Genomic DNA, 23,059 nt, shown 5'->3' on the forward strand with positions numbered 1-23,059 from the left:
GCAGGATGCTAGGATGTGCAACACCTTTTCTGCAATGCTAACTGCCGAGTAAATATTCCTATTGGTAGGCCTATGTTAATGAGGGCATTAAAGTGTGCTTGGGCTGTTTAGTTTTATATGCACTATATTTTCAATAAAATGCAAGCAGGAGCCTAATTATAGAATGTATTACTTTGAATAACCGTGCTCTTACTGGATGGTCTTTTAGATGGTATTTTTATTGTTGTCATCCGATAAACTAAGTTCTTTGCTGCCTTGGAGAATTTTATTACAAAGTGGGAAAAGGATGAGGGTTTTATATTCCAACAAATTGAGTGGCTTTCATCTTAAAGTTTTCAGACAGTAATTTAGCCTACATAGCCTAGAATGTTATACTCTAAACACACACATTATCCTATTCTGTATGTCCAACAGCATGGGGTGTGCTGACACAGACACACAGTCCTCCTACAGGCCCTGTAGTAATACAACAGTGATTTTTCGCTAGGATGATCTTTTACTTGCATGAAAGGACATTTAAACAACCACGCCCATCCTATCCTCTGCTGTGGAGGAGGGTCAGTAGAGAGAGGAAGGGAGGGGGATGGTATTTGGTCAGCTGAGTCAAGCGAAAGTAAAGTGAGAGCGAAAGTAATGCGATTTAGCCTTCAGAATAAAAGCGCGACTATCACGCAGAACAAATTAGCAATACATGTTCGTCAATGGGTATTTTATTTTGAAAGTCATAAGCGGAAGGTCTGTTTTTTATTATGGCTAGCTTGACACGATCTCCCTGCTAGACTCTCCATTTTGAAAGGGGGAATATATTGATAGGGGCGGGGCACAAGATGCATACATGTTTTGAAGAAAATTATTGAGCGAGTTGGTAAAAAAAAAAGGGTGTTTTGAATCAATGTATGCATCGCCCAGGTGGTTTGGATACGTGTTATTTCTATAGTTAGATAAAATGGGAAACTGCCACACCGTCGGACCAAACGAGGCCCTTGTGGTTTCAGGTATGATTTTGGGCAGTGTTTTATCTCGTTTTTGCTCGTGACTGGTTCGCCAATCTCGATTAAACGCCTATAGAGAATGACCTGTTAAATTATTTAAACAACTCTGTAAACCTTCATACATCCAAAATTATATATTATAGACTATTTACGAGCATTTCTGAATTAAGGTCTAACTAACGTCACGTGTAATGTTATTACAAGAAGCCACTGCGACTTGATGAACGCAGCTAGCGTAACGTAGCCTAACGTTAAGTTACCAGGTTTAGCTTTTGGGGAAAAAACGGAAACAGTATTTTGGGGATCTTGTGAACAATCTATGTATGTGGAAAAAAACCAACTGAGCAAAAGACATGATTTCATGCTATGGGCCATTTAGACGTGTTTTAAACGTCTAATCAACGTAAGATTGTTCAGCGGGACGGTTGGCCTATCTTGCCATACGCAACAAGAACATGATGTTACGTCTGAGGTACTCAATAGTGAGGTTTTGGTGACCATATCGTAGTTATTTTTCTCCTGTAGTAAGACTATGATATCCCTGTTTATTTTAGGATTCGGTTGTGATAAGTGAACGGCTCAAATGCTCTGGCACTGTTCCCCTCTGGTTCGTTATGCATTGTAATAATTTGTGTGTCATCAGCTGATGTTTTTATTCATATGCCCTGACATAGGGCTTCCAAGACCCTTTTCCTCTCAAGGACCCCAAATAGAAACCCCAGTAGACCAGGGAGCCCATTTGTGTTGAGGTTTTTGTCCCAAACATCCTCCATCTGGGAGGGTTTTTGGTTCTTTACCCATAATTTGTCTACTGAAGACAGGGAGATAACAGTGGGGAGTAAAATCTCTGATCACATTCTCTCATTGTGTTAATTTCTAGGTAATAAAGTAATAGTGAAATTAAAGTTATTCCCCTCAAGGACCAGGCCCCACTTTGGGAACTTAAGATGACCTTAGATGTAGACCTGTGTATTGTGCACCGGCCCACTGGAGAGGAAGCAGACCTCTGCCCCCATATGAATATCTTACCTCAGTTTATACATGTGGTTTGGCAATGCAGTGCAGAAAAGATTTCCAGCTTGCTGCTCTAACTGAATCTATTAGGCCAGTTTCCTGTCTGCCCCACTTTCGATCAACACAAAAGAGAAACAGCTTTGGGATTTTCCACTGCGAAGAAACTTTAGAATATGTCACCAGATAGAGGAAAGTAGCCTATGTGGCTCTGGATGAACTCCTTCTGACTTTTTCAGTGATCCTTTTTTTTTAAGGGCCGTGAACTGCAAATCCTGATCACCAGGGCAATTAATTGCTCAATGTGGAAATAACTGACTCTCTGTAACTTGTGGAGGTTGAGTTTCCTGGTGAAACAGAATTTCACTGCTTGACTCACTCTGTGGAGGCAAAATGGGAAATAACACTGCCTTTTGTGTAGCTATGTAGCAATCACACAAATTACTCATCTAGAACCAAACACTGTGTCATGAAAACTAAATTTGATGTCAGGACCTTTTATAGCTTGTGTAAATTCTCATTCATCCCCATAGAGCCCCCCCCCCCCCCCCCTCGCTCTCTCTCCACTGTGAAGTGATTGGAGTCAGGAATGCAAGTTATGCTGAGCTAGAGTATAGGCCCTGTCGCTAAAAAGGTTTGTTGCTCCAAGCACTTCTATAGGTCATCAGTCTGTTACTGCTTTACTTGGCAATGGCATCTAGCAGGAGTCAGATGGATTTTAATAGTAAATTCCTATCCCACCCACATGCTTTCTTTACTGCAGCATGTCTAATCCGTAAGAACTAGATCACACTGACTGAACCAGAGCGTATCCACTTAACTCTTTTCATGGTATATACATTCTGGTTCAAGGTTTCAGGATTCAAGAAGGCTAAGAGAGGGGTAATGCTGTAGCAATAAAGTGTTGTTCAAGGTAGAGGAAAAATAGGGTCATAGAGTATAGAAATCCAAGGATATTGAAAGATAATTGCTCTTAAAAAATAGACAGTGGAGTGGACAGCCTATTTCCATTAGGTGTTTTTTCAGATGTTGTGGAGTTTTGGACAGGAAAGAGGGAAATGTGGCAATGTGAAGTTCTGTAAGATGTAGCCAACGTTTATCTGCTCAACTGTGAGCATTGCACAGTCATGTTGGCTTTTCTATTTTCTGTGTGCATGGTTTTCCCAGTCTACTCATTATAATGCTACTGTTTACTGTTGTTATGTCAGACCTGTGGATTATTTATAAGATGGGAAAGAATGGGAAACATCATAACCTGCTGTTACCCCCTCTGGCAAAAAGTGTTTTTTTTGCCTTGAGATTTGACAGTATGAGCTCACAAAAGTTTTTGTTATGTACATGGCATCAAATGCACATGGGGCAGAATGGCAGTAAGCAGGTACACTGGGGAAACCATGTAGGCCTCTAAACTGTGATATACGCACGGTTTGAGTTTTTGATTAACCATTAGCCTACATATATTCATATTTGCCTACAATAGTTGAACTATGAGCTGGAGCTGCATCTATCCAGTCACAGTACATGGGCAGTTTCCAAGCATACTAGTCCACTCTCAACCATCATTTGTAGCTTGATACATTTTAACTCAAATGCCCTATAGCACAGTCTTTGTCATGATCAGTGTCCAGTTACAACATTGTTAAATGAATTGTTCAAAATAACTTGAGTGTGATGCCTCTGTAGTAAAATATAGGCCAAGATGTCACACTTTAATATTAGGTTGTTAAGGGGAATGGGTGGATGTCAGTAAAGATAGTCCAGCTCCTCCCCTCTGTCCATCAGCTAAAGGGTGACAGCTGGGAATGTCACACTCAGACTCGAGATAAACTACTACTGCCAGTGTATGGGACTGTATTTGTGTTGCCAACAAGCCAAGTCACGTCTTAGCTGGAAAGATGTATTTTCACATATTCGCTATAACTCATAATTTCTACTATTCCATGTTGGGAGGGAAATGGAATGTGAAATTGAAATCCAATGTCGCTCTTGTATTAGCCTATTCGTGTAGTTTTTGTCTCTACAGGAAAATTAAAACAGTGGGTGTATTGTGCAGAAAGGAGTGTTTGTTTCAGGTGTTAATTTGCCTTTGTTGTCAAAAGTGTTGCGAAGTCAGTTCAGTGTGATGTATGAGTTGGATAAAATGTCAGCATTAAATCACATAAACTAGTGCAATCAGATAAACAAAATGGCCATCATTAACCAATGGATTGGAAAGTGTGAGACCCATCACAGATTTTGGCCTTGAAACTTGTTCCAAATGCTCATTATGCCTCATGTGTGGAAATGTATTTTACTTAAACAAATAACAGGCTGATTGTTCTTCATTTTTACAATGTTGTGCTGTAATAATGTTTGATCAATTTGGCGATTGCTGACTGAACTCACTGTGATCTACTGATTCAATCATAATATGTTAAAGTAGTTTTGGTGCCCCCAGTCTAAAATCCATTTAGGTGCCAAAATAGCAGTCAGTCCTATGTTTCCATCCTTGGAAATAAACATCTCAACAGCATTGCTCTGTCTTTCCAGAGCTCAAGGCAGTTAACAAGGCGTATTAAGATCAAAGGCAAGAAGAATGCGTAAATGAGAGGGACTCAATTAAGGACGAGACTTTTACTTTGAAAACCCAGGGATTTTATGCCTGCTTGATTTTAGAAACAATGACTCTTGGTAATCTTAATAAAGAAAATAAACTTATTGCAATCGTGACAAACTACAGCACAATAACCAAACGATGTGTGAGAGAGGAAAAAAAACAAATCGTGAGAGTGAGAGTGAGAGTGGCACCGGAAGGCACTGGCAGACACCTATGACTTGGAGATGAGAGAAAAAAAGACCCTAATGTAAACCCAGAAAAAAACTTTCTTGTTGTGGTTGGAAGATGGAGTGGTGTATTTTTTTTTAATGACTGTCTCAACAGCACCTGATCACAATCCACAATCCACAAACCACTTGCTGAATCGGCAAATGAGTCACTGTCAGAAAATTCTTCTACTCTTCTACTCCCACTCGTTTATATGAACGCTAAATTAATTGCTCTTATAATGTGTGTGTTTACATGCACCAAAGCATGTAAACAGAGTAAATGTTGAAGAATGTTTTGACTTTCTCAAAAACTTGACAATGTTACTTGCTCTAAGTGGACCAACATGCGTAGAAAGAATATTATGCTCTTCAAACAAATCTGTAGAATAAAATATTAGCATGATGAGAACATAAAAAGTTTGGAAAACCTGCTTCTTTTTCAGTGTGTTACTACTGTTTTCCCACCAAAAAAAAGTAGTCAAAGTTTTTATAAGATATTCACCTATTGAATTATCACCTATTGGATTATCAAAGGTTTATACTACCCCCTTCATTCCAAATAAAATTTAATTTGTAATGGGCTAGTCTATTGCATTTGAGGTGGTTACATTAGGTATTTTTCAGATTTTTTATTAGGTTCCATGTAAACCCAGCCTATGTCTTGATTTACTGTGATGGTACTGTACAGTTTTTGTGGCCATGTGATACAAATGACCGAGTTTCTGTCGTCTGTGTTGTTCCAAAGGCGGCTGCTGTGGTTCAGATGAGAAGACGTACATGGTGGGAGGCTGGGCCTGGGCCTGGTGGCTCATCTCAGACATCCAGAGGTAAGACCTGCCTGCTCTCGCTCCCCATTTCCCTGGCTGTATGCTGTCCTGACCAGAGAAAGCTCTCAAATGTCCCTTAGAGCTCTTTCACTCTTAGATGGCACCCCACTGACAAGATGAATAGGGAAGTTTTCAAAAACAGGGGATCTGCAGGTCCTTACAAAGTCTTAAATTATCTCAAATGAAGGCCTCATAAAATATTAAAATGTCTTCAATCCAGTTATTAGAGGTATTTTCTTTACCATTCAATATCAGGTTTGTTTGTGCTGCATGTCCACTCTTAGATTAAAGCAGAACAGGGTTGGACTATTAGTATAATATGCAAAACAGTTTTTTTTGTTTTACTTAACACAGCTGGACTTCAATTAATTTCCTGTTGTCCGTTTTGTTATGCTACCCATTTAAGGTTTCAAAACTTTCTTTAGCTATGTTCAGACTGTTTTTGCAAGCTTTGTTTCTTTATTTTGGTTTTTAAATTGGTCTTAAATTCAATTCCCAATACCATTTACAATGTCGTAAAGTCTTAAATTTGGCTTTCTGAAACCTGCAGATAACCCTGAAAAAGTCATTTTCATTAAGACAAGAATGACGCTTCTGTCCTCCCTAGCCTTTCACAAAGTCTACACCGGTCACAGTGTGTCACGCCACAATCAAGCATATAGCCTCGAAATACACAAGCAGAAATTTTAATTGTCTGTGGATTATCTACACTGAAGTTGCAGACTATTCATAAGTTGCATACTATTCATAAAAGTGATTATTTATTTTACTTTCTTTTACTTATTTACTTTTACTTACTTTTGAAACCAAAATGAATATGGAAAAGAGACCATTATTCAGAAGGTTGACCATGGACAGGTGAGATCATTCTCAGCTGCTATCAGCTCATTTTCAGATATGGACTGTTAAACCCCCGACAGCCAAGCGAAGACGCCAGCAGACCACACAGCGTTACAGCTGATGTCGGTATCCACAATAATCTAATAACCAATGCTCAAAGGAAATAAAATGCCATACTGTAAAACTTAATATTTGGAATAAAGACAACACAACCAAATCAGAGTCTGTGTATTTATCTTGAAAATATGACAATATATACAGGGGGGAAATGAAGGCATAGCCATTACGTGATTATATAACACATTACAGGCACAATGCCAAAAGCCTTGAGTAAGCAAAACGCCAAAATAACTAAGCAGTTAAATGATAAAAAGCAATGAAGTGTAAGGTATTTAAAAAACATGGGTACCAACAACCACCTGTAGCCCATTGTTCTTGTGTTGATGAGGGTATTTTGTAGGGAAAAAAATTGCAAAATTTACTTTCCACATTGGTTTTTAGACCTCTGAAAATGCAGGCCTTCAAAGCCCAAATATTTGGAAAAAGTCATGGAAGGATGAGACCAGAGCATTTTCAGTTTGAGAAATATAAATTAAAATTTTTATTAAAATGGTTAAAAAGCCTATGCAATGGGCTAGGTAGGTACAAAAAAGTAGACTTGAAGTGTAAAAAGACAGAGTGCATCACAGTGACACACGTGTGCCGGAGCTGAAACACACCTGTACAGAGCCGGTGTACACAGCAGCATTGATTAAAATAAATAGAAATTAAATGAGTGTTTCTGTTCCGAGAGACGAATGACTAAAAAACGCGGCTGACTTGCTTTTGGTGTAGATTAGGCTTTATACAGTTCAGTAAAGACTAAGTCACTTATTAACGGGTGAATTGAATTCAGGCAAACATTGTGACACATCAATATTAAAAGCCAAATGTATAAACATAGCAGCTCACCCCTGCCTGCTGCTTTCGAACGCAGCCCCAATGAGGCAGCTTCCAGGACGGCATTGGAAAGATAAACAGATGATGTTTAATGGAGAGGTTAGAGAAGGTTAAAGGGACACCTAACAAAAAATAAACTATAAGCCTCGTAGTTTATTGAACTCTGCTGTGTCAGTTGAAAATTAACAAAAAGCAAAAACACGAAAACAGAATTTATATACGTTATTCATATGATCATAGAAAGCTCAAACAGTATTTGTGTGTATATGTAATTCTCTCTCTGACAAAGCTTGAAACCGGAGAACCAAATCTCTAGTCTGATTTAATCAAGAGACAAAACCTGGAGCTGAACCACTGACACTGAATAGGAGACTGACTCAGAGACTGTTTGTTTGACCTTCAACCCGTTATTATGCTTACAGCTACAACCTTTAAAATGTGCCCATATGTCCCCTGTAAAATCACTGGGTTCAAAGTCTCCCATTTACTGACATTAAAGCAGCTCCAGGATTTGTCTCTGGATGAAATTGTCAAGAAATTCTTGGCTCTGTTGCCGCCAGCTTTGGGAGAGACTTTTTCATGTTTAAATGTTCACAAATCTTGGCTGAACTGCCCCAAATCACAGGAAATTACATGAATTCCATTTTCAAGTGGATTTTTGCTTAAAAGCCCCGCCTGCTGCTTTTCAAAATCATAAGAGAGTTACAAAACCTGCTACAAAAGATGACTACATCATCTTATTATAATTTCCAAACCTGTGGTAGTTTTCCTTGTTTCTAGCGCGTGATATTATTACTGATGTGTTATTTTGTGTATGCTTGCCTCTTGTCTCTTTGTTTCTACTTTGCTAACCTGCTTTGCCCTGTCTGGTGTTGATCTCACCCTGTCTCAACCCTAGTGTGTCTCTCTCTGGTTACCCCATGAAGTGCTGCTCTTTCCTTAGTTGCTAGGAGACTTAATGGTAGTACTTGACAACAAAATAAAGCTGATGTACGGCTTAAGTTATTTGTTGCAAACAAATAACCCCCCCCCACCCCTCTTTAAGAGACGGGCTGTCCGAGGAATCCCCTCCCCTCTATTTTTACTCAGCATTTTGGTCATGTGTAGTTCTGTGTTTCTAAAGGTTTCTTGGACAATGAGAATAGGAGAAATGCTCTCTCTCCTCTCTAGAGTAGTCACTACTTCAGCTAAAAGCCCTGCGTGCATTAGCCAGTAGCTGGACAGCATAATAAAGAGGGGGAGGTGGTATAGTCTGGAGGGGTAGAGCTGTAGCTTCCCGCTTGTGATGCAGTAATCATGTTAATGTCCAGCCCCATGACTCATTGATCCAATTCTCCTGGGAAGAAAGGGAGAGAGGCGGAGCTGTTAACCAGAGAGTCTCCTGTTCTGAGTGATGCTGCACTCCGCCTCCTGTCTCTCTGACTCCGAAGCTGCTCGAGATTACAGTAAAGCTGAGTCTGTATTTATTGTTAAAGAATTGCTGTTTTATCAGCTCTGACATGCAGTCTCACACAAACAATTAAACAAGGTTAGTACTGAAATAGAGAATAATGATTGTTTTTAAAGGGCATTCCTGTGTAATCTCAGATAGTGACTGGGGCCAAGAATGCTGTCAATACTGACTGAGCTTTTACCTATGGCCCTTGCTCTTTTTCTCAGTTTGTTTGAGTATTCACAGAGACAGGACTGGCTGTGTTGTAGTTGGGATGGTTCTGTTATACTGTCATGTTGCCAGCAGCTGATCATGGATAAGACGATGCTTGGGGCTGAAACCAGTAGAACAGGAGGTCACACTGTGTCTTTCTCCCCCTCCCTCTCCCCTCTTCCTTTTGACCTTGGTTACTGACATTCCTAACAGCTGTTGTCCAACTTACTGTTTTGCCTCTGCTATTCCCGCCTGCCTGCCTGCGTAGAATGTCTCTGGAGGTTATGACCATCCTCTGTCGCTGTGAGAATATCGAAACCTCGGAGGGTGTTCCCTTGGATGTGACAGGGGTGGCTCAGGTAATGCACTGCAAAAGAAAAGAAAAAAAAAAAGGAAAACCAGGCAGAGAGTGGTGCTCAAGACCAAAGGAAGACGCAGGAAAATGGTTCAACTAACAAGCTAACGTTGTCTGTCTCTGTTTTTCCCCCTCTTCATGTCTGTTTTCTCTCTCTGCAGTGGAAGGGAGAGTCGGCTGTCATTAACTCGGGCTTCGCCGCACAGCTAACCTCTGAGTCACTCCTTTTACCTTTGGCAACGGGGTCGCAGAATGAGTGCTAAAGAACCCCATGCAAAATACAAATTGAATTATTTCGATAAAGCTGTATTTCAAAATTATAAGTTGACTAGAACCTGAACCCAAAGGCAATTGCACTCTGAAAAGCATCTCATTCTGCTCCGTTGTCAGTGAACTGGAGTCCTTGGGTGAATGTTGTTTTTGTTTTTTGTCCTTCTGTTTTTTTTGTTGTTGTTGTGTCCTGGCCCCTCTCTTCATTTGCTTCCCCTCAGAACATGCCAATTTTTATTTTATATTTTTCCACATTCTTCACAGGATAACCCTTGAGATTATGACCCTGCAGCCCAAGTGTGATGATGTAGAGACAGCGGAGGGTGTAGCTATTACTGTCACTGGGGTGGCTCAGGTAAATCACCACACTTTTCTGGGAATGCCTCTCTCAACTCAAGGCCAGTCCAGACTCCACAACCCCCCCCCCCCCCCTTCCCCAGACCCACCCGCCTCTACCCTCCTCCGGACCCCATGGGACCATGGCACCACAAACACAAATGAGGGTGAATTATTCTCAGAAACATTAATTAAAAAAATAAATTCACAGTAACAGAATTGGAGTGAAGTTATTTTGATACATTTTTAAGGTATGTGCCATTTCATTCTGTGATTTGGACATTTTCATCCAACCTCTCTGGCATCACCCTGTAATAACAGCAATGGAAGTGTATCATGCTCAAGTTAAGATGTAAACCTGTATTTTTGATTGAGACACTCAAAGACAGATGTATATATGTACAGCTGTTGAGTCATACAAGTTGTCAGAATAATTGACCCTCATATCAAGGCAGAAAAGGTCCAGTCAGACCTCTCTGCTTTAAAGTTCCTTGGAGGGGGTACAAAGGATCTGAGTAAAGCTTGATGTCCATTTCAGTATGCATCTTAATGTTTTATTTCATTCTTTTTTTTTCAAAGCCTGTTTTTTGGTTGTTTTATTCTGTTCAGTGCCAAAATTATCTCTCTTTGAGGTAGACCACTTTGAGCTGTTAAGGAAAAATCCATCCTAAAACATAATTCACATAACGCTATTCCTGTGACAGTTGAGTCTTGTTCCAATCCATTTAGTCACCTACCCTGACAAAATGATTGCTGGCGGCTGAAAGTTGTAGTCACTAAACATATAAGCCAGTGGTTCTCAATCCTGCTCTCTGGGTCCTGAGGACCAGGGTTGAAAACCACTAGTATAAACCATTTTAAGATATTGGATTGCAAGATAGTGGCAGATTAAAGTATGTAAAGTGGTATATTTTCTTAAAGGTAATGTTAAATTTACAATAAGTGGTTGTGCAAAATATTAAAGGTTTTGGGTTTTGGGGGTATCTAGCTATTTTTACTACTTATCCAGAGTCAGATGAACTCATAGATGTCATTTTTATGTCTCTGCATGCAGTTGGAAGAAATAGCAACAGTTAGCTTAGCTCATTTATTGGCAGTCTACGGGATCAAGTAGCAGCTCCTCTCAAAAGTGGGGAAATAGACCTGCTCAGTATATTCTGGTATATATGTATATTATATATGGCTCTGAAACATACTGGTCTTCCTCAAAGTCTGACATGATTAGCCTATGGTAATTTTCGATCGCAAAGACCAATGGCTACATGGCTAGTTAAGTAGCTCCTGAAAGTTTTGGGTTTACAAAACTGTGCTCTTGTGAGAAGAGAGTGGAGGCAGAACGGTACATTTAAGAGAACTGGGGGCTGGGAAAGTTCAAGTGGTTGAGGTGGGAACCATGGAAGTATTGGTGGGAATATTGGTGGGAACCTGAGCTCACAGAAGAAGTTTGGAGAGCCGTTCAAATGGATATTTCCTATTTGGAAGTAGGAAGTTTCCCAGTCGTCTTGAATGTACCATAAAAGAAGTCTGGCCGGGAATGAGAAAGTTGGTATAATCTAATTTCTTATTAGTCAAATTAACGACTTTATAAATACTTAAATTACAATGTATAGTTTTGTTAGGCCAGCCATCCATCTCTGGAGAAGTTAGAAGGTCTATCTTCCTACTTTTGAGAGGTGCTGCTACTTGACACAGACTTTGAGCGACTGAGCCAAGCTAACCGTCCCCACACCTTCAAACTGCATACAGAGACATAAAAAATGCATCCAAGGGTTTGTCTGAATCTGGGTAAGTAGGAAAAAAAGCAATACCAAATTCCCCAAAAACGAACTATCCCTTTAAATCTTGACTAGTCTATCCAAGAACTAGTGAATTCTTTTTTTCATGGTGGATTTTCACTTAATTGCCCACCCCACCCCCAAGTCTTGGACCCTATGACACCATATACCAACATTTTCAGCATTTCAGTTTGCCTAATGATATCCTGCAATTATTCATATCTTTCTTTGTCTGTGTGCCAAAGCTTCTTTTGTTGTTTGAAACAAGATACTCTATTATCAGTTCTGTTTTTGCGAGGCCATGGCCATGCCTATGTTCCTCTATTCTGTGTTTTCCAACATGCATGCTGACAATGAGCCCACTGTCTGGAGCTGAACAACTCTCACTCTCACACAGTTAACTTCCCAGAAAGACTCATCATGCCGCTGTCTGATTGGTCCAACCTAATCCAAAGCCATTGTGGAAGGTCCCATGGCAACAGGAGCTGTCTCCTTTTTAAATTACTGACACCAACTGTATGTTATAACTCACAGGGAGGCGTCCCTTCCAATTCATTTAAAGGAAACCAGAGCAGAAAGTTAATTTGGGAGACATTCCTGTTTGTTTTTTTACCTTACTATATTACTATACTACTCTATACTATATTATATTATACAATATTATATTATACAATACCAATCTGATATAAATCACATTCTCATGCCATCTCTCTTGCATTTGGCCATATTATTGTAAACTGGAAGAGTGTAGTTGTCTCTTGACAGCCTACTGGTTAATCGGCAGTAAAAGCACACAACAATTAATAGGCTCAACAAATCCATTACCTTTCAAAAACATTATTATATCGCCATTGAGGAAACGTATGAGTCGTGGGAATATTTCTCAGGAAACGCTAGGAAACCATTTTTTTTCTGTCACATTTCCTGTGCTTTTCTTCGTATAAGCAGTTCAGTAGCATGAAGGAGCTGTGGGTTTTGAGGGCGAGGGAGGAAGGGGGGTGGGGGGCGGTGTTATGGGTTAGGGTTATGGGCGAGGGATTACCATTGCACGCAAGTCTTCATTGCAGTCTTGGCCATGGCATGGCTCCCCCTGCTGTCTGTGTGAGGTGGTTGGTGATGTTTGGTGGTTGTCTGGCTGGCTTGCAGGCTTTCTGTTTTTAGTCATTTGTTACCTTGGAATGACGACCATCTTCCCCGACATCACGGCGCTGTCCTTCCTGGTATGAGTGCATGTCTGAAATGAGTCCGTGTCCAGACCTCTCGCCTAAGGACCCAGCTCACTCTCTCTTTTCTTTCAGCTCCAGTGGAGTACATGACCCGAGCCTTCCTTCCTCCACACCATTTTTGAGTTCTTAATTGTACAAATTACCTTTCTGACTTCCTCAGTACACTTATCTTGTGAACGTCATTGGCATTAATTTAATTTTTTTTCATTTTTACATAATCCCCATGATAATTTTTTTCCCTCATTTGATGCACTGTATTTTGAAATGTCCTACTCAGCCTGTGTGTTTTGACCTTTTAACAGGAACATAGATTTCTAAATTGTGATTGACACTGCAGTGCCATGAATCCACCTTAAAATGTCTCTGTTTTAATAATTTACTTTAATATGGAACAGCAGCAGTTAATCGTTAGAGAAGTGAGTTTGCAGCTGGAAAGCTGCCAATGCGACTCCTCTGACTGACCAGAAAAATCTGGGCAGGGGAAGGATAAATACTTGCATTTAAGTGTGTACATCAGTTGTATTTTCAGTTGCTTGTATTTATTTGTCTTGGTTGTCTGCGTAAATACTAAGAAACCTGGTCTGAACACAAATTTATATGTGCTGACGCTGTTTACAGTAACGTAGCCTCTAGTAGTGGAGTACTGACCAGGGTTTGATTTGAGGGCCACATACTAGATTATACAAGTCAAGTCACTGATATAGAATCACTATAGCCACTATACTGTGATGCTTCACATCTGAGATAAGGACACAAATTCACATTCCTAAAATAATAATCTTAAAAGGTTATCGTTTTTATTCATAGCTTGTAAGGGTGTGTTGAAAAGAAAAAAAATAAGATTTTAGATTAAGAAAATTATATATTCAAGAAAGTAACTGTGATTTAATGTTGGACATGTAGTTTAGGTTTTTAAGAGGCCTAAGCTAAGCCTAAAAGCAACTCATACGACTCAGAATGAACTCCATGTCAGTGCTGGCCAATATTTTTAAACCCTTCTTTAACCAGGCAAGGTGATTGTGTACAAGACTGTGATTGCAATGGTCAGCTCCCAGTGGTGGATTTATGTAACCCTCCCTCTGCTGCACCTACTCCCCCAGGCTGTTGCTGTAAATAATGTGTTCTTACTCCTCTTGCCTGTCTAAATAAGGGTTAAAACAATCCAGCACAGTGCATGGCATTACTTTTTTGCCAAATCACAAATTGGAAATTATATATTATTACTTGAATAATTAATAATTAATTAATAATTATTACTTGAATAACGCTTGATGCATTAGCCCCTGAGAAAACCTTTTCCATCTTATATTGCCATACATTTACAGGATAATGTTATGCATCAGTGAGACTTTTTTTGATACATGAGTACAAAATGGTTGCTACAAAAATAGTTCTCATCTAGAGACAACCAAGGCTTTATGCATACATTACACCAATGCATTGCAACAGCGCATTTAAGATTTAACATTTATTTTACTGATGTGCATTGACTTCCCATTATAAGTATATTGTACACTGCAGCTGTTTGTAAAAACAATCACTATTGAGGTAACAGTTCTATTTGTATTGTTGGATGATGCCACCAAAGTTAGCATGTGTGTCGTGTGTCCATGTGTGCACACTTGTGTTGTATCTGTGTTTGTGCTCGTGTTGTATCTGTGTTTGTGCTCGTGTTGTATCTGTGTTTGTGCTCGTGTTGCTGACGCCCTCTGTCCACGTTGGCTCCAGGTGAAGGTGATGACAGACAATGAGCTGCTGGGTTACGCCTGCGAACAGTTCCTAGGGAAGTCTGTCATAGAGATAAAGAGTGTCATCCTGCAGACCCTCGAGGGTCACCTTCGCTCCATCCTCGGTGGGTAGCTTCTTGATGCTGCATGATCACTCTGATAACTTGTTGTTTTTTGTAAAGGAAAGTGGGCGGTCCACTCATGTTTTTTTTTTTGCATTTTTAATCTTCATTTTTATGGTGGGAGAGTAGAGAGGGAGACAGAAAAAGGGAGAACCAGGAGCGACAGCTCTGGTGGAATTTGATCCTAGAGGTGGGGGTCTTAATGAGCAACTAAGCACCAAACTCTAATCTGTAAAGGCTCACATCTAATGGTAAGAAAGTGCCACTGAAATTGCCATCTGCTATTGGCTGATCTTTGGTGCCAGGTGGTGCCACCACCTGTTGTGCTCTATAAAAGGTGACATCACCTGGTTAAGTTACTCTTTAAAGTTAAAGTAAAATTATTTATTTTTTACATTTTGGCAACATGTTTGGTGGTCTTTGCTGTGGTGTTTTTGCACTGTGCTTTCCAGAGATCACTTGGCAATCAAACGGAGCGGCCAGATGAAGAAACATTATGGCAAGATGAGCTGCTCGTTGTATCTAGGCAACCATACACAAAATTCACATGATAATAACTTATGAAAGATTATTCATTTCCCTGAATCTGTGATGGAGAAGAGCACATGGAGAAAGTAGTCCTTCTAAAACTGTATTGGTTACAGAGACCCAATAATCTTAAGTATTCATAGCAATTATTGTTTGAATTAACTACACATTTATTTTGCCGTAGTAGTGCAAAATGTAAAAATTGGCTAATTTTATCCCATTTCATCCTTCTGTGACATCTCTTTTTCTTGGATTTTCTGGAGTTTGAGTTTCTGTAGGTGGCGCTCTTTTCTTTGTCTGTTCAGCCATGGTGGCTATCACTGCTCAGGCTAACCACCCAGTTCTTTTTCTATTTATTACAAACAAACCGCTGTTGCTGTTGCCACAGGTTTTTTCCCGGGAAAATCTTATTCAACACCAGGTGTTTAAAACGGCAAATGTAAAAGCTTTCATGACCTGGATATAGGTTGAATCACTATTGTGTTAAATCAGTTGGCAATAGAGAGTAGCAAAACAGATTTATCTGCATAATTATGTCACAGATTATTACCACTTTGATATTTCCAGATATTTCGACAATCTTTATCAATAAGCTCCAATAAGAGTTAACTTGTAATTTAAATTCCTATGATAATAACTATAGAAATACAATTTGAATTGGAAGGCACTAGCCTCTGTTATTTATTCCAGGCACACTGACGGTGGAGCAGATCTACCAGGACAGAGACAAGTTTGCCAGCCTGGTGCGGGAGGTGGCAGCGCCTGATGTCGGCCGCATGGGCATCGAGATCCTCAGCTTCACCATCAAGGTGGGAGACGCTGAGTTAACTTCGTAGCGACATTAGTGTAGTTTTCAGTTGAATAATGACATTGCTAACCATACTGTGTATCCATGTTTGTATGTCTTCCCCTTCCTGGTAGGACGTGTACGATAAAGTGGAGTACCTGAGCTCACTGGGGAAAACTCAGACAGCTGCAGTACAGAGGGATGCAGACATCGGAGTGGCAGAGGCAGAGAGAGATGCAGGGATCAGGGTAAGAGGACCTTGAAGAGGAAACACTGCCAACAAGAACATCTAGAAAACCAACCTTGCTGTTGTAGCTCATGTAGCTTATAAAAGCAAACTATTGAACTGTCCCTCACCCTACTCTCCCTCATTATCCTCTGCTCACTGCCTTTAACAGGAAGCAGAGTGTAAGAAAGAGATGATGGATATCAAGTTCCAAGCCGACACAAAGATGGCCGACTCCAAACGAGAGCTAGAGATGCAGAAAGCTTCTTTCAACCAGGAAGTCAATACAAGGGTATCAGCATGAATACTGCTTTGGATTCAACATAACATCAACAGTCAAACAGAGGCATGCAGTAAAATCATACTACTATATATTAAAGACCTGCTGCCTCTCCCATCCCTTTCCAGAAAGCAGAGGCTCAGCTGGCGTACGAGCTGCAGGCGGCCAAGGAGCAGCAGAAGATCCGTCTGGAGGAGATCGAGATCGAGGTGGTGCAGAGGAAGAAGCAGATCACCATTGAGGAGAAGGAGATCGCCCGCACAGAGAAGGAGCTCATCGCCACCATCAAGAGGCCCGCCGAGGCCGAGGCCTACAAGATGCAGCAGCTGGCTGAGGGACAGAAGTGAGTGGATCCCACACAGATCCCTTAAATCCATCTTAACAAGTCATTTGAGTCTTAAAATCTCAATACTACAAGACATTTCCCATGGGGTTAGATTATTTCACTTGTTTCCAATGCAAATTAACTGCACTGGAAGCAAGTGAAAGGATCTCATACCATGGGCAGATTCTTGTAATTTGTTTTTAAGACCCGGTGCTAGACCAAATGATTTTCAAGATGCACATTTGTTTGCAGAACCGTACATGAATGATGACTGCTAATGTAAGTAAACACTGAATGGCAATCAGTCTTTTTAACGCTTCTCTAACGCTTCACCAGGATCAAGAAAGTGTTGACGGCACAGGCAGAGGCCGAGAAGATCCGCTGCATTGGTGAGGCAGAGGCCGGTTCCATCGAAGCGGTGGGGAAGGCAGAGGCTGAGAAGATGAGGCTGAAAGCCGAAGCCTACCAGCAGTATGGGGAGGCAGCCCAGACGGCCCTGGTCCTCGAGGCTCTGCCCAAGGTCTGGATCACATTCACACACAGCTGGGTTAAAGGACTACACTGACTTTTTGGAGTTTGGCCAACTGGTCGCCTTACTTGATATCTGACAAAGAGGATTGGTTCCAAAATCATCTCTGTGAGTCCGGTAGATAGTTTGTCCGGTGCCTATGCTTTAAACACTTTAGTAAGTAACCGTCCAAAATTGCAGTCCAAAGTTGGTACTGGTTTGTATTCTATGGCCTGTATATTCATAACTTCTGAAAACAAAATTTAAATCTTCATCATTAATGAAGTCCATTATGAATCAACAGCGAAAGAATTTCAACCTTTTGCTAACTTCACTCACTTTCTGTGTAAACAAAACAAGTTACACTCAAAGTCTCACAGGAACAGAGATGCCATTTTAAGTGCATTCTTTTTGTCTCTTTTACCAATCCTCTAAACAAGCCTGGCAGGTTTAAAATGTACTTAAAATTAGCCAACCATCCACCCATATAGCTGCTACAAGTTCTCATTTTTGGGATAATTCTAGTGGCTTACAATTATTTCACATGTTGTTTACTAAAGTGTTAGCATGTGCACTGCACAGAGGTATCTACCAGTGACAGATGATTTTGGTGCCAATCCGCTTGTCAAATATTGGGTAAGGTGCCAAATGGGCCAAATTCCCAAAAAGTCGGTGTAGTCCTTTTAACAGTTAGTAGAATTGATGAGATGTGTTTATGTCAATCATCTTAGCCATTCTTGAAGTTATAGACATGTGAAGGATGTTTTTTTTTCAGTGAAATCAAGAACAAATGTTCACTGTCTTTGAACAGATCGCAGGCAAAGTGGCTGCACCTCTGGCCAGGACCAATGAGATCGTCATCCTGAGTGGAGAGGGCAGCCGTGTGACTGGAGAAGTGAACCGTCTATTAGCGGAGCTCCCCGTGTCTGTCAACGCCCTGACTGGGGTGGATCTCACTAAGGTGAGAGTGGCATGGTGCTGAGCAAGAGTTAACATATTTCTTCAGACCTCATTTGTGAATCTATATCTTTTTTTATATCACTTTTTATTCTTACGCTTCAGATTCCGCTGTGCCCTTGGCTTATGATTGTTGGAAAATGCAAAAAAAAAAATTTTAACTGTGGGCTGTTTCCATTGTTTTAGCCTTTTGTTGTTGAGTTTAGAAATCGTTGGGTGCAATGTTGTGAGCTAGGTATAACCCCAATGATATACTGTTTTTCACCCACCCCCCTTCCTCTAACATCTAAGCTGGGTGTCGACCTAGGTGCTCACCCACAATAACACAAGGGATACCAATGTTAGCTCCTGTGTTGGTAAATTTTACTGGTGTACCATTCATTATCAACTGTACATTCGTCATATTGTGTCAAAAATGCACCCTCAAACATAATAATAATCTATAATACTTTTTTTTTAATAATACTTTTATCCAGGACTCTTCAATAAATATATTTTGACACAAATCACACTCTGCCAAAACTAGAAACCAGAAGACAGAGGCTCCTCCTCTGTGTCATTATCATAGGAGTCAAAATCTGGAGCTACTCCGCTGACAATGAATTGGACTTTATTTTGTAGTCTGACAGATTGTTTGAGTTTTTACTTCCAATAGAGCTTCACTTCATCCTAGTGTTAATGTTTAGTAATGAATCAAAGAATGTGCTCATATACCAGTAAAGTCAGTAAGTGTCCACAAAGTTACTCTCATTTTGAGTGGATTAGCTTCAGCATTTGTCTCATGAAGAAAGCCCCGCTCTCTTGTTCCTAGTTTTGGGAGAGACTTGTTTATGTTCTAAACTCTATAATGAATTTGCCAATTTGTCACATGAATAACGTAAATTATGTTTGTTGGGTGGATTTTCCCTTTAAAAGGGTTTTTCCCTTTTGGTGAATACGCTTATCTGGTGTGACTTTGCTGCCTGTCAACCTCTGACATTACTTTGCCCCTTTTTTCACCATTGGTATTCTTTTCTAAATCATTACTTATAGTAGGAAAAAGTACTTCTTAAAAAACACAACAACATAGAATATAATGAAGCCCTATATTATTTGGTTGATCCACTTTAGTAGCCATATTTAGCACATGAACGCAGCATAATAGTTATGGTTAAAACAAAAATCGTCTAATGGCAGAAATCCTAGATCCGGATCAATACCAAAATAGGGCTAATCTCCACCAAATTTCAGCCAAATCTGTTTGTCACTTTTTGAGATATCTTGCTAAGAAACAGACAGACAGACGGGTGAAAACATGATGTCCTTTCAACTTGGTGGGCAGAGGTAACTGACAGGCAGTGTTGGCCATGGACTACCGTAGGAACTAATAAGAGCAAAGTACTGACATTTTAAATGTCATACCAAAGTGGAAAATTGCTGTAAGTGACAGAGAGATGTAGGTACCTGTCATTTCTGAGCAGCATGTATCCAGCCCATATTTCCGTGACTCTCTGTTGTCCCATTAAAACCAGCTAATCCTCTCTCCTCTCCTCTGATCCCACAGATTCCTCTGCTCCAGAAGATGGTCGGCCCCCAGTGCCAAACGGCCATGTGATGAATCAGGCAGAGACTCGGCACTCTGCAACCCTCTGATGTATATCTGCCTCAAGCATGGAAATAGTTTCAGCCTCTAACCCCTTATGCTTCTGTATTATGCACTCTTTATATCAACTGCCTTCGACCAGAAACACTTGACACCAACCAAGAGGTTTTTTATATTTTTAAGAGGTTTTTCAGTTTCTAAAAAAAAAAAAAAAAACCCTGGTGCCTTACCTCTAAAGGACCAGTCTGTGTGTATGTTCCTTTGCTTTTAGTTCTTGTTTTAATACACATCGCCCCTTTTCACACTGCACCAGTTAGCCCAGGGCTAAATGCTGGAGTTCTGTTGTCTGTGCTACAAATCGTCCAAAGCAAGGTTAGCTATCCTGGGATAAAAAGTGAGGATTGGCCCACTTTGAATGTGCCAATGTGAAACATTATTTATAGAAGAAAAACACACCACAGGCTTCAAAAACTGGTGCTGGACAGAATCCAAAATCATCATGGAGAAATAGAAGCCCGCATGTTGTAGCCCGCTCTTCTCTCAAGTTGTATAAATGTATTAACACCTTCAAAGTGATGTTTTGAGCACACCACTCTTCATCGGGCCCAGTGTGCTTCCCTTACAGGCGTTAATACATTTATTCACCTTGGGAGCAGAGCGCAGTGTGCCAGCTCTACTCCTTCATTAGTTGGTCGAGTGCGAAGAGCCCAGCTAGCAAAGTAGCTCGCTGTAGAGTCTAAGCACAGTGTGAAAAGGGCATCTTTTATTTTCTCTTTGGTTTTACATAGAGCATCATTTCTTATATCATGGCTGGACTTATCTTTAGCTTTAACCCTAGAGAGGTTGAGGGAAAAACCTTAGCCTGAACCACTGTTAGACTTAAGGCTCACAAGATCTTCACTCACTGTGATTGTAAGATTTATAGTATGTTACAAAATTAGTGATATTTGAATCACTCCTTGTATGATTATTATTACCTTGAGATATATTGTAGTATTGCCTGTCTTTTCATTCTGATGTGCAGTGCCTGTTCACCACTCAAGTGCCCAAACCTTAGGATAGTGGTTTGGCTTACTTTTGATTTCTATCAGAGTGAATCACTTTCGTAGAGATTGATGTTTAAATGTTGCCCCCTGTTCTCATAACGCCTGCTACTACTAACAACGGTGTTTCCTCTTCACTTCTGTCGTGAGTGTGGACACATGGGCAGATATGTACGCTTAGCAAACGCATGACACAAAGCCATACACTGTAAAGATTAGCCTTAATAGAGACCCAGGACTCCTGCCAGGTTTACTGAACATTTCTGGATTACCTCAATTAATAGATCACAGACACAACACACGGTCTGAGCTTTAATTCATTTTGTTTCCTTCTACTAAGATGAGTTATTGTGCTTTCAGTCTTCCGTCTACTCAGATGTGGTGTTATGCTTTTCAGACGTCGTAGCTTGAGCTTCATCAAGCCGGTTTGAAGTGTTCACCTTTGCAGTTGGTGTACATAGTTCAAAACTTTAAAGTGGATTAGCTTTTTGCTGCCATCTCTTCCATTAATAAGATTGCAGCTGCATAAATCTAAACTTTATGATTATCATACAGTCGGCTCTGTATTATTTTGCCACACTGTCCAACCCGCTTACTGTGGCTGTCATTTTTTTCTTGTTCATTTTGTGTTTTGCTTCTGGTAAAGGAGTTCATGGAGTGTACCTTCATGGGATAAATGATCTCTAACCACTTTTCAGAGTCTGTTACCTTAAATGTTGTTATTTTTTGCCAATGATGAATTATCTTAGTTATACTGTTGGCAAACTTTATTTTTTTCTTTGACATAAACGTGAAGCTAGTGACATGTCTGGTCAGATGGAAATTCACCCATCTTGTCTCGATTTTTAGGAGGAGGAGTATTGCAGTTCCTTAGTTGTACTCGTCTGGCTTGCTGCAGCAGCAGTAATATTAATATAACAACAGCCACTACATATGTTCTTTGCCATATTTTGAAATTAAGCATTGAAAGTGGCCTATATTTTTGAGCATGTTATTAGAAGTATCTAAGATTCATTTAATTAGATTGTAATTAGTCATTCAGACCTGAGAAAGATCACCTGTTACACTGTTTGATTTTCCTTTCTCTTGCAGATTAATTAGCTACCGTTTCCAAACTGTGATATTTCACTAAGTATCTAAACAAAATTGGTAACAAGTTACTATTACGTTTTATAATGCTCCTATATTTTATTTGGTGAAGTAGATATTGTTTTAGTACACAGTGCCTTTGTTGTGGTTAAATAATAGAATAGGCCATTCTTACTCCCATCTGCATAACTAACGCAGTCTGTTGTTGACTGTATCAATTATGCATTTGGAAGTATTTGATGACATATTCTGTCATGTATTCAGGACAAAGACACTGATCGTTCATTTAAAACCTGTAGAATATGTGAACTTAGTACATCAATTTGTGTGTTTTCCCTTTTTCTACCTTTGTTTTACATTTTTGGTATTCTAACAGTGTCATGCTGTACTGTAAATGTACAAGGGAACACAGAATTCAGTATTTAGATGTTATAAATGTGGTAGCAGCATTTAAAAGACTTCTGAGTATTTCATTCATTATTTTGGCCACTATATGTTGTGCCAAAACAAATCTGATTTAATGATTGGATTGTCCTGTCAGAGTAGAGGCAGCTTTCTGTTACAAGTGGCATTTTAGAGTAGAACGTGGTTTAAGACCAAACATCGTATACCTATGCCTTAACTCATATCTACATCCAAAACATGTACATCTATCTTCCTTCATGGAAATAATCTATAATCTCAAGAAATATGATATTGTGAATTTATCTCTTGGCTTCTAATGTTAACGCTGGTCACTGGAAAACCAATACAGCAGCATGGCATTTGCGGCATGTGTTCATGTGACATTCAAATAATCCTGTGTTGTGTGCTGTCCCATAATAAATGTTGTACCACCTCATGTAGGCCTTGCTGTATTCGATT

The 23,059-nt window shown here is 40.0% G+C and overlaps 1 protein-coding gene across 2 annotated transcripts; it reads left to right on the forward strand.

Moving 5' to 3' along the window:
* The first annotated feature begins 802 nt into the window (after positions 1-802).
* Positions 803-23,036, forward strand: LOC139649528 (flotillin-2a). Of its 2 annotated transcripts, none has more exons than XM_071525956.1 (11): positions 803-995; positions 5,554-5,635; positions 9,328-9,418; positions 14,750-14,873; positions 16,089-16,207; positions 16,320-16,433; positions 16,584-16,703; positions 16,820-17,034; positions 17,353-17,536; positions 18,336-18,485; positions 20,025-23,036. In XM_071525956.1, the coding sequence occupies exons 1-11, from the start codon at positions 947-949 to the stop codon at positions 20,073-20,075; spliced, it is 1,299 nt and encodes a 432-aa protein (XP_071382057.1). In that variant the 5' UTR covers positions 803-946; the 3' UTR covers positions 20,076-23,036. The 2 variants fall into 2 exon arrangements, with proteins under 2 accessions (XP_071382057.1, XP_071382056.1); XM_071525955.1 differs by lacking the exon at positions 9,328-9,418 and adding an exon at positions 9,949-10,039.
* The last annotated feature ends 23 nt before the right edge of the window (positions 23,037-23,059 follow it).

This window comes from Centroberyx affinis, unplaced genomic scaffold (assembly GCF_046629955.1).
Source record: "Centroberyx affinis isolate AG114_WGS23_722 - 3 ecotype Tasmania unplaced genomic scaffold, CSIRO-AGI_Caff_v1 ptg001368l_1, whole genome shotgun sequence".
Lineage (NCBI taxonomy): Eukaryota > Metazoa > Chordata > Actinopteri > Beryciformes > Berycidae > Centroberyx > Centroberyx affinis.

Coding starts and splice junctions, on each gene's coding strand:
- LOC139649528 (XM_071525956.1), top strand. CDS start 947: ATGGGAAACTGCCACACCGTCGGACCAAACGAGGCCCTTGTGGTTTCA. Junction 14,874..16,088: donor TCACCTTCGCTCCATCCTCG/GTGGGTAGCTTC, acceptor TATTTATTCCAG/GCACACTGACGGTGGAGCAG. Junction 16,208..16,319: donor TCCTCAGCTTCACCATCAAG/GTGGGAGACGCT, acceptor CCTTCCTGGTAG/GACGTGTACGATAAAGTGGA.